Source organism: Echinops telfairi, unplaced genomic scaffold (assembly GCF_000313985.2).
Source record: "Echinops telfairi isolate 266 unplaced genomic scaffold, ASM31398v2 ScPeMD7_60;HRSCAF=208, whole genome shotgun sequence".
In the NCBI taxonomy this organism is placed as follows: domain Eukaryota; kingdom Metazoa; phylum Chordata; class Mammalia; order Afrosoricida; family Tenrecidae; genus Echinops; species Echinops telfairi.
This window is the reverse complement of record NW_022103958.1, coordinates 25,160,524-25,178,998: the sequence shown is the minus strand read 5'-3', so window position 1 is coordinate 25,178,998 and position 18,475 is coordinate 25,160,524. Positions and strand designations below refer to the sequence as shown.

General features: G+C 38.0%; 1 protein-coding gene across 1 annotated transcript in view; it reads right to left on the bottom strand.

Annotated features, from left to right (window-relative positions):
* LGR4 (leucine rich repeat containing G protein-coupled receptor 4) overlaps positions 1-18,475 on the bottom strand; it is a 64,408-nt gene that overhangs the window by 5,524 nt on the left and 40,409 nt on the right. Inside the window, exons 4-16 of the mRNA XM_045290974.1 lie at positions 17,936-18,151; positions 17,030-17,101; positions 14,729-14,797; positions 13,816-13,887; positions 13,561-13,632; positions 13,177-13,245; positions 11,606-11,677; positions 9,883-9,948; positions 8,290-8,361; positions 4,821-4,892; positions 4,416-4,541; positions 3,416-3,531; positions 3,081-3,164 (exon numbers count right to left, since the gene is read on the bottom strand). Of these exons, the coding sequence (XP_045146909.1) occupies positions 3,081-3,164; positions 3,416-3,531; positions 4,416-4,541; positions 4,821-4,892; positions 8,290-8,361; positions 9,883-9,948; positions 11,606-11,677; positions 13,177-13,245; positions 13,561-13,632; positions 13,816-13,887; positions 14,729-14,797; positions 17,030-17,101; positions 17,936-18,151 (1,178 nt within the window). The remainder of the gene's footprint in view (positions 1-3,080; positions 3,165-3,415; positions 3,532-4,415; positions 4,542-4,820; positions 4,893-8,289; positions 8,362-9,882; positions 9,949-11,605; positions 11,678-13,176; positions 13,246-13,560; positions 13,633-13,815; positions 13,888-14,728; positions 14,798-17,029; positions 17,102-17,935; positions 18,152-18,475) is intronic.

Here is an 18,475-nt window from a genome sequence, read left to right as displayed (position 1 = left end):
GCTTGTTATCCCCTCTTCTTCCCTTCCCCCCTCCTCCCCCTCTCCCATGTCCCCCCAGAACTGTCAGTCCCGTTGTTTTCTCCTCCAGATTGTTCATCCAGAAGTGTTTTATTTTTCAAGAAAAACAAAATTTTGACTACAAAGCACAAGAAAACCATGTTTTACAATCATCTAAAAGTCCTGTTCCAGTTAAGTGTTCTTCAGAACTGCCATGGAGTTTGTTATATGAGATAAAGCATGTCAAACCTTCAGCTCTCCAGAGCCCTAACAGGGCCAGCTCTATGCCATTTATATCTGCCTTCCAGATAAAGCTCCGCTCTTTACTTTATAGCAGTAGAATACATAGAAAACATTTCCATTTTAACCATTTTGAAGTATAAAGTCCAGTAGCATTAGTTATATTCATTCTATTGTACAAACATTGCCACTATCTCCAAAAGTTTCCTACTTTTCCTTCAAAACAGAAGGAAAATTAAGCAGTTTCCCCAACCATTAAGCAAATTGCCCTTGTCAATCACTAATCTACTTTCTGCCTCTATGAATTTGCTTATTAAAGATATTTCATTTGTTCGTTTGTGTTTAATAAGAAGCTTTGTCTTAATTCTTATATTTTTCAAAATCCTCCCTCAGAGAAGTTCTAAGAGAAATTTTCCTGATTTCTGCATCTGAACTCATCCCTTGAAGAAAGGGAGAATAGCTCATCTGACCTAGGAGAGCACACGGGGCCCTTTGGGAAGTCCTCCCCTAGTTGGTGGAGTTACTTTATTTCAAAATCCACCCTGCCTCTGCCATTGGAAGCCTGCCCTTCTTCTCCCCTAGTCTTAATAGAAAGTCATATGCTTCCTGTTTCTGCACGGTGGCTCTGGGTAGACCCACAGGGTCCTTGTGGGCAGGGACACCATGCGGCTGCAACTTAGGAGGGGAGGCAAGTCTGCAACTCATTCCTGTTACAACTTCAGAAAAAAGAGAGATTCACACCGGCTCTCCTCCTGGGTCAACACCAAAGTTCAGAGTCAGTGTGGAAAAACTGGAACCACTACATGTTCAGGTCTAGCTTAACCTTTAGTAAAACCATTATCTTCTCATTTGGTTATCAGTTTTTTATGCATTATTTTCGAGGGGCTTGTGAGTCATCAATATCACGTAACTTCTAAAAATCGATCTGAGACTAACACAAGATCAATTATACTAGGGGGTACCCTCCCAAAAAACCGAATTTCCTGCTAGTCGAGCATCGAGTAACTAGCTGTGAGTTAGTGCACTCAGTGGTGTCACCTGGTTTTCCCTGGTCACAGTGAATTTTTTCATGAAAGCCGTCTTGCTAGAACCTGGTTTTTTGTGATGGCCAATTTAAGAAAACTATGCGGCTGTGAAATTTTGTTTCCTGCTCAGAAAAATGCTGCAGAAACTGTTGTGATGTTGAACACTGCTTACAAGGACAGCACTATGGGAAAAACGCAAGTGTATGAGTGGTTTTCTACATTTCAAACGTGAAATGTAGATTGATGAGAAACCTCATTCTGGATGTCCATCAGCTTCCCAAATGACTCTAGTGGATTGGAGTTTGTTCCACCAGGTCAGACTGTTAAGCAGGCTTTCTATTTAGAGGTAATGAAAAGATTGTGTAGCGGTATGTGACAAAAAAGGCGAGATGTGTGGCAGATGGGGGACTGATTTTGCCACCACAACAATTCATATACTCATGTAGCCATCTCAATGTGCCAGTTTTTGGCAAAAAACAGCATGCCTCTTGCCCTACACACCTGACCCACCTGACCTCGCTCCAGGCCACTTCTTTTTGCTTCCACAAATGATGAGGGCCATGAAAGGACAGCAATTTGAGGATGTAGCAGAGGTAAAGAAAAAATGTGGGAGATGCTATCAGCCATCCAAAGACAAGTTTGAAAAATGTTTCCCAAAATGAAATCGCACATTTGATAAATGTATTGTTATGGGGAGGGCTTTGAAGGTGATAAGGTTGTTTTGTAAAATAAGTTTAAACACATAGGTTTGGGGGGAAAAAATCCTGGTTTTTTGGGGTTTTTTTAGGTTATCCCCTCATATAAATGATTTTTGGCAATCCAATAACTTTAAGCTTATATTCTCAACAAGGAATTATGCTAATATATGTATATATGTGTGTGCATGTGTGGATACATGAGTCGGGCATGAGGCAAGAGAGGCATGCTATTTTTTGCCAAAAACCAGTGAGATGACTTCATGAGCAGGTGCACTGTCGGGGTGGCAAAATCAATCCCATCTGCCACAATTCAGGCCTTTTTTTGTCGCAAACTATTATGCAATCTTTTCAGAACCACTAACGAAAGTTTTATTAACAGTCTAATTAGGTGGAATGAACTCCATATGCAGTATCCCTCTCACATAAAAAAAAGTGAGCATCGGTCTTTTGGGGGGGTACCCCCTCGAATTTATAAACTAGATACTGCAAGGAGCTCACAATTCTGCAATAATCATTAATGAATCCACAATAATAACTCTGTCATGAAATGAATTTCCAGATCATCCTGGGACATTATAGTAACAAGGGAATCTACTTTATAGCATACACTTTAGCCAAAATATTTTACTTCTAGAGTAAAATTTTAAATCTACTTTCTCTGGTAAATTAGGAAGAATATGACATTATAACCCAACCGTGTGATTTCAGCTTAATAGCTTTCCCAAATCTACTCTTGATCAATGAAGTAAGAGAAGAAAAGCTTACATTTAAAAGTGAGTGAGGCAGGGCAGTTAAAACTAAAAATTCTTATCAACCAGTAACTAATAGAATAGTTATAGACTTAAAGAAGAATAAACCAGTGCTTCTCAAACTTTAATGTGCTGCAACCCTTGTTAACAGAATCTCATGTGATGGGTCTGGGCCTGCGATTATACCACAGATGCCTATCCTACTATGCCTATTCATGCATGGATGATACAGCATCAAAGAGCTTCAAGGGATCATCTCGTTATCCCAAAACCTATCGCAGAAATCACATCTAATTTCCAAACCTTTTAGATGGCTTCTCCTACTGTTAATTTATAAAGTGAGAAAAAGCAGCAAAATGTGTTGGGCATACCTGTTGAGGGTGTACAGTGGATAATGATTTGACTGTGTTCTTCATTGTCAGTACTGCTTGTGACACCCGCTGCATCAGCAGTACCTGTACATATAAAGAATGCTTTATTAAAATATTAGGACACAGGACACATCTTTTCCTATAATTTCCACTTATATGTGTGGTGTAATTTGAGTGGACAGGGCTCCTTGAGGCTATAAAGATGTCAGTAGCACAGTGAATTCTATCATCTTTCAGATGTTATATTACACAATGACAACACAAAAAAGGATCACAACAAGCAGAAGCCTTGGTGAGTGAAAGGGCACTCGGTTTTAAAGGGGACATGCACTTGCCTTTATCCTTGGCCACGCTGTGGTCTTGCAGGCTACTATCTTCTGTGTTTGTATTTCTGTAAGAGTCACAGCCCCAAAATGCACAGCACTGATAAGCATATGGTACAGATAAAGACCTGGGGGGAAAAGTTGTAAAAATCAACATTCAAATGCATCTTCAAAAATATATTGTTGTTTTTAAAACACATTTTAATCTTTGAAAGTTCCAGCCAGAAACACGACAGATTACCTTGTGCTTCAGGCTGGTCATTTATTCTCTTTGAGCCTAACTTTCCTCATCTGTAAAAAGTACTCTGCTATCAGGAGACACTATTAGTTTCTCCCTTTGTTTAAAAGATGCTCTTAAAGTTGAAAGTAAATCAAACCATATTTACAATCTAATAGCAATACTGAAATTTACAGTAAAATCCTATCAGAGTCCTTTTATAAATGACAACCATATTGAATTACTACTTGAAACTGGTAATTTTCTTTAAAATTAATTCCCCCAAGTCATTCTATGACATTTTACCATTAAGTAAATTTACTCATCTGTTCTTTTCTTCAACAATATTTCCAAATTCTCTCTCCACTATATCTTAATAAGGCTCCACTTAATTCTATCTTTGCTTCTATCAATTTTTTGTAGGCTCCCACTTACGTATATAGTATAAGCCAACCCAAGTATCAGCTGAGGTACCTAATTTTACCACAAAAACTGCATTAAAAAGGTGCTGAAAACTCGGCTTATACATGAGTATGTGGTTTTCCACTTTTGAAAGTCCATGGCATGAAAGAAAAAAAAACAAAAAACCTTTGGTGAATAGCTGAATCATCTAGTACCAATAGCTCCGGTTCCTATTCTCAGATTCTATTTTTGACCAAATTTGTAAGACCTGAAGTGGAAAATACTCTGAAATTATATTCTCTCAGCACATGCATGAACCACATAAAAAACCTAGACACGCAACAATCTAGGAGCTTACTATGACTTCAACAAAAAAGAAAAATGAACACACACCTGAGATTCACAAAGTCTTTAGCTGCTAAAGCTTCTTTCAGCTTAAAGTTGCCAGCAAGCTTCAGTTGATTTAGCCCATTCAGGCCCTCCGTAGGAAATGAAGTTAATTCATTGAAACTTACATCTCTAAAATGTAGATCAAACTTCATGTTAATTCCTAACTTCAACTCATCTATACATGTATCCAATCAAAAAGAGATAGAAGGTGAATTCAGTTGTGCTAATATGATAGCTGTGGCGTTCATTTTGCCATTATAGAAGCTGTTACTACATCAGTGTAGCGTGGCATTTATACAAAAGAACAACTATACAGAGAAATATTTTGACAGGACAGTGTTAAACCACAAGTTCCTAGAGCACTCTTTACTACATTCATGTTATTACTGCACAAAATCATCTACTTACAGGTTAGTTATTGACCCAAGTTTAGCAAAAGCATGGCTGTGAATTTCTTGGATCAGGTTTCTACTCAGATCTCTGAAATATTAAAACAATATATTAATCATTTCAAATAAACATTCACAGTGGCAGTTACTTCAGCTACACTTTTGAATCTGAGCTCATCAAGCAATCTGCTAAGATCACAAAGATTTTTAATCTTGTCTAAGAAATTTCTTTAGGATGATTTTGAACACCTCCTTGACAACAATCTACTTCTTCGGTATGTGTTCTGTTTAACAGTAATTCTACTTAAACCCCAAAGTTACTGCCATCCAGTCGATTCCAATTCATAGTGACCTGACGGGCAGTACACAGTCAAACTGCCCGATGGGGTTGTCTAGACCATGACATTGTATGGAAGCTGACGACCACCTTTCTCTTGTGCAGCAGCTGGTGGGTTTGAACCAATTATTTTTGGGTTAACAGCTGAGTGCTTAATCCCTGAAGCACCAGGGTTCCTTTCTACAGCATCTGCATAAAAACGGTCATGAGTTTTCTCTACTTTATCATTCTGGTAACAGTTCAAAAATAAAAAAAGATATAACTTTTGGTACTATTAAGTAGGTGAGAAAAAGCTCATGACAAAGCTGAAAATGAAAAGAGAACTACTATTTGCCTTCTCAAAGGTTAATGATAAGGCCCCAAGGGAAGACAAATAATCAATATGCAAACAAGAGCATTCCAGAGCGCTTCAGATATCATTCTTTGCCCAAGCAGGAAGTAAAAATCCTATCAGCAGCAGAGGCACATTCTCTATTGGGAAACACCCATTGAATAATTCAGATATTACAGGATTAATAAAACAGAGAAATAATCTCAACTACATTTAAATTGGGACTTAATGGAAATTTAAAGATTAGATAAATTAATTCTCTGACACATCTCCTGGATACCAGGAAACCTTGACAGATTTCATTCCAAATCATGAAAAGGACAGCTTTTTATTGTTGTCACTTATCAGTGCACTAGAAGTGATGGCAGTTAGGAGCCAGGCCCCTTCCTACACTTCCCCCAAGACCCACAGTAAGCCTGTCCGCAAAAAGGAAAAATCTTGTAAGACAACTCTCAATAAAATATTTCCTAACTGAATGCATGTTTTATTTCTTAAGTGGGATCTACTGGCAAGCAGGTTTTTATACATGTAAAGGTCACTGGTTTTACTGTATCTGCATTTTCTGCACTCAAGTTCTGTGAAGGCAGTTTTCCATCCCTGTTGCCTCCCAGCCAATTCTGAACAGGACAATGGCACAGGGAAGAGTCACTAGGACAGCGAACTGCCCTGCAGGTTTGCAAGGCTGCAATCTTTACAGAAGCAGACTGCCCCATCTGTTTCCCACAGAGCGGCTGGTGGGTTTGAACCAGCCTTTTTGGTTAGCAGCTGAGCACTTAACTCCTACACCATTAGAGATTCTTTACGTCTACATTTACCAAGCCAACCCATGGCCAGAGTCGATTCCAACTCAGTGACCCTATATCAGGTTTCCTACACTGTAAATTGCTAAAGGGACAGACAGCCTCATCTTTCTCCTTCTGAGCAGCAGCTGTGTTTGGACCACCGGACTTGTTACTAGCAGGTCAGCACCTAACCCCAAATGTCAGCTAGGTTTTTCTTAGTCACCTCTGTATTTCCAAGAATTTAGCAGAGTGCCTGGTACAAATGTACTCAAAATTACTTTTCTTTAAATGAGTATTTCTGTTGCACTCTAGTTATAATTTGTAATGGCAGATACCTTGGTACCAGGGTTACCAACTTTATATAGGACCAGAAAGTAAATGTTTTTAGCTTTGTGGGTCATAAGGTTTTGATGCAGCTACTCAACTCAGTCACAATATGGTGACAGCAGTTTTAGATAATTTAAACAAAACAACATGATGACATTTCAATAAAACTTAAGTTACAGAACAAAGCCACAGGTTGTTTTTACTCCTAGCTGTAGTTTTGACCTGTAGTATTAGTGGATTGGTAAACCACACTATTATAACTTGAAGACAAACCTGTATCTCACACACTTTTTAATCACCAAGGTATGACATAATGACATAAACAATTCACTAATATAAACATTCCAAAAGCAGATTTCTGTTTTCTTTTAAATCTTATCACAATCCATACATACATCCATTGTGTCAAGCACATTTGTACATAAGTTGCCATCATCATTTTTAAACCATTTTCTTTCTACATCAGCTCATTTTTCCCCTCCCACTCTCCCTTCATCATGAACCCTTGATAATTTTTATATATATTTCCATGTCTTACAATGACCCATGTCTCCTTTTACCCATTTTTCTGTTTTCTGTCCCCCTAGGATGGGGTTATATGTAGAACATTGTGATCAGTTCCCCCTTGCTACCCCCACCTTTCCCTTACCCTCCTGGTATTGCTACTTTCATTATTGGCCCTGAGGGTTTTATCTGTCTTGGATTCCGTGTTGCAAGCTTTTATCTGGACCAGTGTACATTCTCTGGTCTAGCCAGATTTGTAAGGTAGAATTAGGGCAGCGGTTCTCAACCTGTGGGTTGTGACCCCTTTGGGGGGGGTCAAACAACCCTTTCACCGGGGTCGCCTGATCCATAACAGTAGCCAAATTATAGTTATGAAGTAGCAAAGAAAATAATTGTATGGTTGGGAGGGGGAGTCACCACAACATGAGGAACTGCATTAAAGGGTTGCGGCATTAGGGAGGTTGAGAATGGCTGAATTAGGGTCATGATAGTGGGGGCGGAGGGGAAGTATTAAAAAACTGGAGGAAACTTGTATGTTTCGTCAGTGCTATACTGTACTCTGACTGGCTCATCTCTTCCTTGTGACCCTTCTGTAAGGGGATATCCAATTGTCTACAGATGGGGTTTGGGTCTCCACTCTGCACTCCCTCTCATTCACATTGATTTTATTTTTTGATTTGGGTCTTTGATGCTTGATACTGATCACATTGACATCTCTTGATCACACAGGCTGGTGTGCTTCTTCCATGTGGGCTTTGTTGCTTCTCAGCTAAATGGCTGCTTGTTTGTCTTCAAGCCATTAAGACCCCAGACGCTATATCTTTTGATAGCCAGGCACCATCACAGAATGCCAGGTTATTAGAACAAAGTGTTCTTGCATTGAGGGAGTACTTAAGTAAAGGCCCAATATCCATATGCTACCTTACTACTTAACATACAAATATATGTACATAGATCTATTTCCCTATCGTTATATGTAAATATATTTACCTAGGCATATGCCTGTGTTTAGACTTCTACAAGTGTCCTTTGCCCTCCAGTTCTCCAAAAGCAGATTTCTTATAAAGTACCATGTGATAAAGTTTAAACAATATTTATGTGAAATAAACCTTTAAGTACATTTGTTAACATGGTAACCATAATGGTACTTTATTAATTTATAACATGACAACAATTTTATGTCTTTTATAAACATAGACAAACTTACAGAATCCTTAGGGAAATGAGGCCTTCAAAAGTGCCTTCCTTTATTTGGTGGATCTGATTATGTTGCAAAGAACTAACCGAAAGAAAGAGAGAAGAAAAAAAGTTATTTTCTACTTTACAAATAATGTTTCTTAGATGTTTTTTTCTAAATTTAAATACCCATTCATCTATAGCAGTAATTGATTTTGTTTAAAGTGAGGAATAAAGGGGGCTAGGGGGGGATAGAAAAATCACATTGCTTCAGGACAAGTTGCACAGCTGACTATTGTTCTCTCTCTCAGTGCGCTGTGTACCTGCAAAAAGCTGAAGTGGCGAAAGCTGCGATAGGTATAGTTATCACACCAGCACGGAATGAGTCCCCAGGGAGGCAGCTGCACTCACTGCCAGGGAGACCACCTCACAGCAGCCCCATAGGACGGGGTGGAGCTGCCCGGGTGGCTGCCAAGACTGCCCGGCCAAACACTCATGGGATTGGGTTCCTTCACTTGGAGGTTCAGGGCCAGTTCATGGAACATCCCACTGAACTGGCTTAGGAATGTAGTTAAAGTTTCTGTGCTGTTATCCAGCACCTGGCAGAGTCCCTGGGGTCCTAAAAACTTGCAGCCAGCCAAAGAGGACACAACAATCAGTCTCTATTCAACTGGAGCAACAAAGAAAGGAGAGTCAGGAACAGGAGGAGGATATGAAATGTACATTGCCTCCATGGACAGTCTCCTCCTTCACAAGAGATCAGAATCGATGGTGCCCAGCTACCATTACCGAATATTTTGATCAAAAATTCCATACAAGGATCCTGATCAAAAGCAGGAAATGTAACTCCCACCAAATGACCTTTGCCTGCATGGGTCTGGTAAGAAGATGGGGGAGGATACTGAGAGGATTCACCAGTGAGTAATTGTGAACAGGATTCCCTGCAATGCCATCCTGCTGTGTAGAAATGAGCCCTCTGAGTAGCACAAGGTATGCTCTCATCTCTGGCAAGACTCAGGAGTAGCGCAAGTCTTCTGGGTCTAGCACCTGGCTTACCCCTGCCTGACCTTCAGATTTGGGGCTGAACAGTACCACCACCATGTGAGACATTTTCTCAAGACTTTCGTGAGTTGCCGTGGGACACTGCAGCGATTCACAAAACCCAGAAACATGAGGGAATATACTCAAGGGAGGAGAGGGGGCTTAAAAATGGAGCTGAATAGCATCATGGAAGAGATGGACATTTGGGGTATCATCAATCCCTAACCCTTTTGGACTAGTCAGGTATTAATTCTTCTAAAAGAGATACATTCATTCATTCATTCATTGCCATAGAGTTGATGCTGACTCAGAGATTAACAACACATATACCAACCTCACCACCAGACAATTTCATAGAATTTCTGCTATGTTAAGTGCCCAATAAATTATGGTTGCATGAACACAACCAGTACAATATGATGTTTTATTCATAGAAGCAGCTGGTTATGTTAATACTAATTTCTTTTTATTTAAATCATTTTGGGGGGCTAATTCTAATTTCTTAATAATAAAGCTGTTTATTTAAAAAAGGAAATGCTTCATAAGACATCAGTCAAAAAGAGTAAGGCAAAGACCAACTTACATTTCTTCCAAAGCATGGCATCCATTAAAATTTGGAAGGTCTTTTATATTGTTGTAAGACAAGTCCCTGAAAACAATGGGAAATTAGCAAATTAATTTTGAGCTGTCATAACACTATATTAAAAGAATTATTCTTAGAAGCATTGAAAGCCATGTTCAGAGCAGTGATAGATACAACTGAACAAGAGGAGCAACTGCATTCTTTCCAAGACATTTCTCGAGAGTGCCTCAGTGGTACAATGGGCTTACTATTTATTAATTTCCAGGGCATAATATGGAATACAGATAATCTAAAAATATATTAAAACATATGAGGGGTTCATAAAGTTCAAGAAAAATTCCATTGTCTATTAATCCAATGTTTTGATAAATGTTTTGAAGCCTCGTTGTCTTAAAGTGTATAATATAAAGATATTAAATATATAAAAATCATGTTGTTAAGTGGTAGAATATTTTTTAAATGTATACAATAATGTTTGCATTTAAAATACATTTTTCAGTGTATGGGGTGGAGGCAAAAATAGCAGGCAAAAATGCTAAAATTATATTAAAAATTCTAGCATAACACACCCATTTACATACCTTATGACATTTCCAGAATTGAATTTCTACTTCATTCATATTCATTAATAGTCCAGGGGCATAATTGTTTATCATATTTGTATAAAGAAAATATAATCCATGGTCAATTCATGGATTAAGCTTGGCAGAATCCAGTAATAATAAAATAAACTAAAACTGTTTGCTTGGGGGTAGTTTGTGGCCCACACAGAGAGCAGGGAAGTTCCTCATAGCTGATCTGCACTCAGCTAAGTCACATCAGAGGTGGGCAAGGGCTGGGCGCAGGGCTGCTACAGCCTAAATTCGGGCTGGTCAATCTTGTAGGAGTTTGCAGGATATGCAAAAAGATATTCCACTATGTGTTATTTGCATAAACACACGGTGACTTCTGTGATGTTCACAAAAAGCTATAAGAGCAGGTATAGATAACCATATTCTTTTAAAGTATTTCTATGAAATATTTAAAATTAACTCTCAACTAACCCCAATGCAGTTTTTCCCATGGGAAATCAGCATGTTCAAGTTTAATAATCTACATGACTTAATTACTTAATCAGTCATTAATTTTGTTGCCATCTCCCTCCACTGAAAACTTACTAATAACTTAGTAACTTCTCTGTTCTTGTGACATTTTATACCATTTATTTATACACACATACATACATATACACACATAAATGTATGTGTGGGAATAATTTATGTATATGCAGTACACACGTGTGTGTATATATAAAATTTCTAGTTCAGCTTAAATTTTTTTCCAAAGCTACACAATTAGTTGATTACTGGTGAAGAAAGATTTGGGCCCTGCTTATTCTAAGGGTGAGCAAGCAGATTCTGGGTTGCTAAGGCCCTGGAAGAACTAGAATAAAGACAATGTATCGGACTAAAAAATAAAAATAAAAAAACCAAGAGTGAGCCTAGTTTATTTTTTACATTGTTCCAAGTATGTCACAAGATATGTGGTTTATACATAACCCTAAAATCTAATTCAACCTCTAATTTTGTACCCTGTGGACTACTAAGACTCCTATTTATTTTCATGAAGGGAACAAATAATTTTAAGGGAAAATCACTAAGAAAATAGTTAATAAAAAATGAAACTCAACATGTGTGAAATGCACAAAAGAAAAGTCTGAAGAGCAGAGAGGAATCCAACATACAGAGTCCTGAGCATCACTTGTTCTTGGCACAGGTCCCTGGGTATGCTGCTTATTTTAGTGCCAGTCAGGGTCCTGTGGAGAAACATGGGTCCTCTGAGCAAGCATTCAGGTCAAGAAGGTGAACAAAATGCTACTTTGATTTCGAAACCTAAATGCAAATAAATACATTTTCACATGAAGCAGAGTTTATGCACTCAACTCTCTCATTTCTCCCTATGTGGGAAGGTGATGTAACCCCATATATGGACATTGTCTTCACAGTAATGTAGAAAACCATGTGAAGCAAGGTCTCTTTATTGCCCAAATAAAGGCAGGATTTCTCACAGGGACCAACAGATTTCCAGTCACCTCCTGTACCATAATCACCTGGGAGTCTTGTCATCTCCTCACATTCGAGCATTTGATACCACCCCCAAACTGTTATTTCAATCCCCATGCTCTCCTGTCAATTGACCCAACACATTTAAATGTTTTCTCTTAGTCTCTTTCTTCCTGTGCTCCTATCTGTGGCCAATCCCAATTCCTGTTCTTTCTAGTAGCTCTGGTATCTGGCCCTTGCTGTCCACTTTTATGGCTGCTATGCAGATGAGTGGTGGAAAGGGGCATAGAGAAATTCCAGACAGAGCATGCTGTGAGTTCTAGAGCAACTCCAAGGGTAAATTGAAGGCATCGAGTGGTTACATGTGTTCATTTGGCCAAGTGAACTATTCCCATGGCTTTCTTAACAGTCAAGCCATTTTCAGTCTCTCTTTTCTTTCCTTCCTCTCGCCACCTGTTCAAACATTCCTTTCATGTCCAAACTGCCTGAAAAGCCAAGGTTAAATTCTGTAGTTCAGTGCTACCCAGCATCTGTTTTCTTATAACTTGACGCGTGGAAATTATAATATACATGCAGCATCCCATGGCTGGACACCCTAGCCGCCTCAGGTCCACCTCACTTTATGTAGGGTGGAGAGAGCCATCAAACTTTTGGACGTGCATGGAATCCATTCACAAGCAACCCACTGAGGAAGTCTGTCATAACCAAATGGTCAAGTTTGCCATTTAAAATCTAATCTCAAACACAAAGCTTCCCAGTTGCTATAAATCATGTACCACGTCTCAGTATAAACAAACAATTCTATCTATAGTCCATCATCTGCATGCCATTCGGGAGTGTCCTTTTGGTATTCACCTTTTCCTCAATCCTGCCATTCATTCGTTAAAAACTACTCAGTTCTGGGAAATCTGATAATATTCCGTTTCCAAACATTCCACTTCCTCCCTGAAACCTCCTCTGAGACTCTCCAGGGATCACTCCCACTTCTGATTCCCTAAAGCACTCCCTGCTCTTTTGGCACTGAAGTTACTGCCTGTCCAGGTGTCGCCTGCATATGCGAGGCTCTCCTGCATCTGAGGTGACTAACTGCAAGTTCTCTAGCTACATCTCCACCCCTGAGGCTCACAAAGACGATCATGTGAGGGATACTGGAAGAATAAGCATAGACCCATGTTATCACCCCAAAAAGCACTGACACACTCTGGGCTGGAAGTGTCATCTTTACCCAACCTTCTTCAAAGGGCACACTTACAGGCTCTCCAGATGAACCGTCCCAGTGAGATTTGGGAACCACTGTACCATGCTCGCACCCCGAATGACTCTTTAAGAAATTGGGAGAGAAAATTTAAATTTAAAATAATGTTTCCATAGAAGGTAATATTTTCACCTCCTATATAGTTTAAAATTAGAACCCCACTGTGCAAAAATAAAATTAGTTTTATCTCTTGAATGTCCCAGTTTGAATAATTGGGCCAAGTGTTCACATAAACTAGTGTTATAAATTTCAGAGCCATCCTTTGGATTTAACACAAAGAAAACCTTTTCTTTTCTGAAGCTACAGCTATAAAGCCTTGTTTTCCTATGAAAATTATTATTTAATCATTCAGGTTTGTGTCTAAATTTCCATAATACTTACATGGAATGCAGATCGGATAAATTGTAAAATGCTGAGTTCCCCACGAAAGACAGAGGATTATCATACAAATGTCTGTAAAAACATTTTAAAAGCAAACATTTTTCATATGCTCATAAGAAATCCAATATTAAGTCTATGTTCACAAAGGTCATATATCTAAAAGCCTGAATTTTCATTCTCCATCCAGATGTTTGGCTCTGTACAGACATAGCTTTAGATGATTGTGCATTAAAAGAAACCTTCAAAAATACTTACATAGTTCTTAAGAGTGGATTACCACCAAATGCTCCATCGGGGATAACAGAAATAGAATTACTATGAAATCCCCTAGAAAGATACGGAAAAATATTTTGAAATGCATATCTCCTTGTGAAGTTATTTAACACACAAGTATATACTGCTGTTAAGTATTGAGCACAACTTCACTGAGAGTTACTATAGAAGAGAAAAAAAATCTTCAAATGTGGAGAACCTGTATATTTTAACATACAACTCATCTTTTTCAGGACCACATCTAGTTCTTTTTTAAAGCCACTATCAGAGCCTTCACAGACGTTTATCTATTACGTCATCATCTAAGAACTTTAGGCTGCAGAGGATGTGCTGTGTTTTCTTTAAAAATCTCTCACTGTGGCTGCAGTTAGTCGTTAAGCAATGTGCCTTTGCATATTAACTGCTACCTCGCCATCTATGATCTGTTAGGCCGTATACTTTCTTACTTCTCTGATAAGCCCTAATTTCCAAAATTCTCCCTTATTCCTTTCACTTATTCAGACTTTTCCATTCTTTTGTGCTCAAATGCCTCCTTTTAGTGACCCTTTTTCCAACGACCTCAAGCCTTAATGAGCTCATTTGCTGGAATGATTTCTTATTCCCACTAATTCAGCACTTTTTATTTTTCTCTCTCCAAATTATGTCATATACAGTTGGGCTCTCAGTAGGACTACGACTTAAAGGCAGAGACCAGACATCACACCATTTTCTGAGACCAGTATCTAGCCTTATACAGTGTTCTCAAAATTGTCCATGTCATTCAACACAATGCACTTTTTATGGTTTTATATAAATACACATACAGAGAGAGATGTTATAAAATATAATGGTAGGCACAACTGATGATGAATTACAAGGAATATTAAGGCATTAAAAAAAAAAAAGTAATACTCACAGTTCTTTTAAGCTAGGCAGGGCTTTAATAGCCTGAGGAAATTCCCCTAAGTTATTGTAATTCAAGTCCCTAAGGGGTAAAAAGAAAAGGGGGGCGGTTACAAGGGGTGGTGTGACTATCAAAGAACACTGAATTGATCATAACATATAAAGGCTTTTTTTAAAAAATTCACACTCTTCAGTTGTTTTGTTTTTTTTTTACCAACTATATTATCATCAAAGCCCTGTGGAATTTTATTGAGTTAAATCTTTCCTCAGAATTCTAATTTTTTAGATCACCAGTTTTACAAATTCAAAGAACTCTCTGGATCATGTGTTATTGATGCATTAGATAAATCATCTGAATATCTTTCTTCAGGAAATTTACAAAATATAATTTAGTTGATTCCACTTATAAATTCAGATACCAAGATACTGAGGTTTCCATTTAGAGTGGCATTGAGGCGACTGACCCAAAGCCCACCATCATAAGTATCCTAAGTGTGAACAAGAAGAACTATGCTGAACGTTGGCCTAGCACCAGTAACAAATTGTTACAACTCATATTAATTAGGAAAAAGATGGGTCAAAACTGAACTGTAAAGAGTTCAGTTAATCCTAATTATTTCCATTGTAATTTCTCTTAAACTAAAAAGCATATTGGCCCATGATGGCACGGCTGACTTCAAAATGAACGACGCTGAGAGCACAACTCTGAAAGGGTCTAGTTTGTTTCCCTTGCCCACAAAGAAGGAAAGGCGGCAGATGAAAAGTTTAACTCTGACAAAGGAATGAAATTTGAATATAATTGGAATGGTACACAAGGTGTAGAAAAATAGCAGACCCATTCAATAATCTGTTACACTGATATTTTACATGTGCCAAAACAGCAAACAAAAAAACACTCACTGCCACTGAGTCAGTTCCTACTCACTTCCACCCTACAAGACTAAGTACAACCCACCCCATGGGTTTTCCAGGCTATAAATCTTTATAGGAGCAGAAAGCCTCATCTTTCTCCTGATAGATTTGAATGGCCAACCTTGTGGTTAGCAATCAAAGTTGAACTGAGCATGGAACTATTTCCTCAAGAATTTCAGCTTTCAAATATCCACTGTCCTTTAACTGTTTGACAATCAGGAAAATGGATTAATAAGAGTCTCAAGTGAGTTAAGTGTTGAGCTAATAAACAAAAGGTCAGTGGTTCGAACGCACCAACCACTCTCCATCAGAAAAATGAGCCCGTCTGCTTCCAAAGAGATTTACAGTCTTGGCAGCCCAATGGAGCAGGTTCTACTGTATCCTATAGTCTCCTTAAGTCTGAACAGATTTAATCAGCAATTGGCTTTCTTTGGGTTTTTTTCCCTGTAAGGATTTAAGTCTGCTCGTTAACTGACAGTTAACCAGGAAACTCAGTTAAACAAATACAAAAATACTAAGCATCTTAATTTTGATGAATCATTTACTATAACACAGTGGTTCTCAACCTTCGTAATGCTGCGGCCCTTGAATACAGTTCCTCATGTTGTGGTGACCTCCCCAACCATAAAATTATTTTCGTTGCTACTTCATAACCTTCATTTTGCAATTGTTATGAATCAGGCGACCCCTGTGAAATGGTCATTTGAGCCCCAAATGGGTCGCGACCCACAGGCTGAGAACCGTTGCTATAACACAATATTCAATATTACAGATGCTCAAATAAAGGCAAGTAATGTAAAATAGATAAAGTAAAACTCCTACCCTCAATTACACACAACTGCACAATGTCTGCTAATCATATTGTGGTGTAATGTACAACTAAAACAGCGAGAAATTCCACACATTTTAGTTAAAACACCAACAATCAGCAACACAAAAGGAAAACCTTACTTTGTTGCATTTCAGCATATAAAAGCAAATGTAGCATTCAAATTTAGTATTAATAATTAGCAAGGCAATTTGAGACCATGGGAAAAAAACCAAAAATTGCAATACTATGAGAGGACTTCTAAAAGTTCATGAAAAAATGGAATTGAAAGATGATGGAATTTGAGAGTTCATTTTAAAATTCTAAAACCCTTATACATTACATTTTAATCTCAAGCTGCTTTTAACGTATCTTTGAAAGAGGCATGGAATTCAAACTATGCACTCTTTTTAAGCATTAATTTTGATTATTCTTTCTAATTGGGTTATTTTGATGACAAGAATTTAGTCATAAAATTTTAAAAAGTAATAATGAGTTGAATTCAAAAACAAATATATCTTTTTCCCTTTTCAGCAAGATTATCTTCACTGCCAACGTCACACATCTGACTACTCAGAATCTGTATATACTTACAAGGTCTCCAGGTTATCTAGTCCATCAAAACAGTGTTGACCCAGGTTTTTAATTTTATTGTTATGGAGATGTCTGAGAAAAGCACAAAATTAGTTTTACATTTCTCGATAGCAACTATTATCATTGTTACACATGTCTACATTGAGATGTCTTAAAGTAATGGTTTAAACATCTCAACAACAGCTATAAAAAACAAGTATCATTGAACAGTTAGCTCTCAATATACATCACACAGACTAAAACCTACTAAACACATAATACTTTTAGACAAGGGGAAATTTATCTAGTGGGAAAATGTTAAGCACATTGCAGAGTATTTTTTAATTAGCTATATCAAAAATTATGATCAGCTCTTAATTATATGCAGCAAAAGTGTCATCAGCTTTCCTAGGGAAGAAGGAAACAATGCCAGTTGATACCCAGGTAGGAATCCGTTAAAGATTTCTAAAGGAAAGATATTTCAGTAGTTCAAGTTATGAATCATATATTCTTTGAATAGAAAGTAAAAACATGAGCTACCGCTAGAATATAGTTTCTGTGTGCAATTCAAAACAATTGAGCTTTTTTAAAGCATAAAATACATTGCTGTCACACAAAAAGAGAGGTAGAAATATCTGGCGATTGACCCAATTTCATTCATGATTAAAAATGGTCTTTGATATTAGGGAGATTCAAAAGTTGTAATCAGACATCATTTTTTAATGGTCCTATTTTATTGTTTTAAAAATAGTCTTATTTAAAAATATAGAGAGACTTATTTAATCTTCAGAAATAATTTTCCTGAATGGTAACGATGCAGAAGAATAAGTAATGAGACTGTTTAATAATTTGTCACAATAAGCCTATTTTTCTCCCCCAAACGAATACAAATATACTCATATGGTATTAAAAGGGGTGGATACTCACAGAACTACCAGACTTGAAAGGTTGGTGAAAGCAAAATCGGGGATGCTTGAGATTTTGTTGAGCGCCAGAGTCAGTGCCTGCAGAGTTGGAAGATTGCTGAGGGGGTGCACAGGCACCTCCGTCAGGCTGTTGTCATCCAGCCACAGGTGCCGCAACTGGATAAGCCCTTCAAAACTGTGCTCCGGGACTGAGGTAATGTGGTTGGCATCCAAGCGCCTGACAACAGACACAACCACGCCGAATAATAAATTCTAGTGGAATGGCTCGATTCCAGGCCCATGATTTTCTATGCTCTCAAAACAAAAAGGAATGATAAAAATTTCCAGGGCCATGCCAGCCAGCCCTTATTTTTTAGTTTCACTGTTAGTTGTAATAAAATCTGGTAACTTTTCTTCGAGCAGTGTATAAAAAGTAGCTCTTCCTAATCATAACAAAGGGATTTATCTGAATCCAGTAACTTTGGCTCCTAAGTAACTTCATAAAGGAAGGGGATTTTTGAAGGAAAAGAACTCACAACAGTGAGGCTTGGATTTTAAGTTT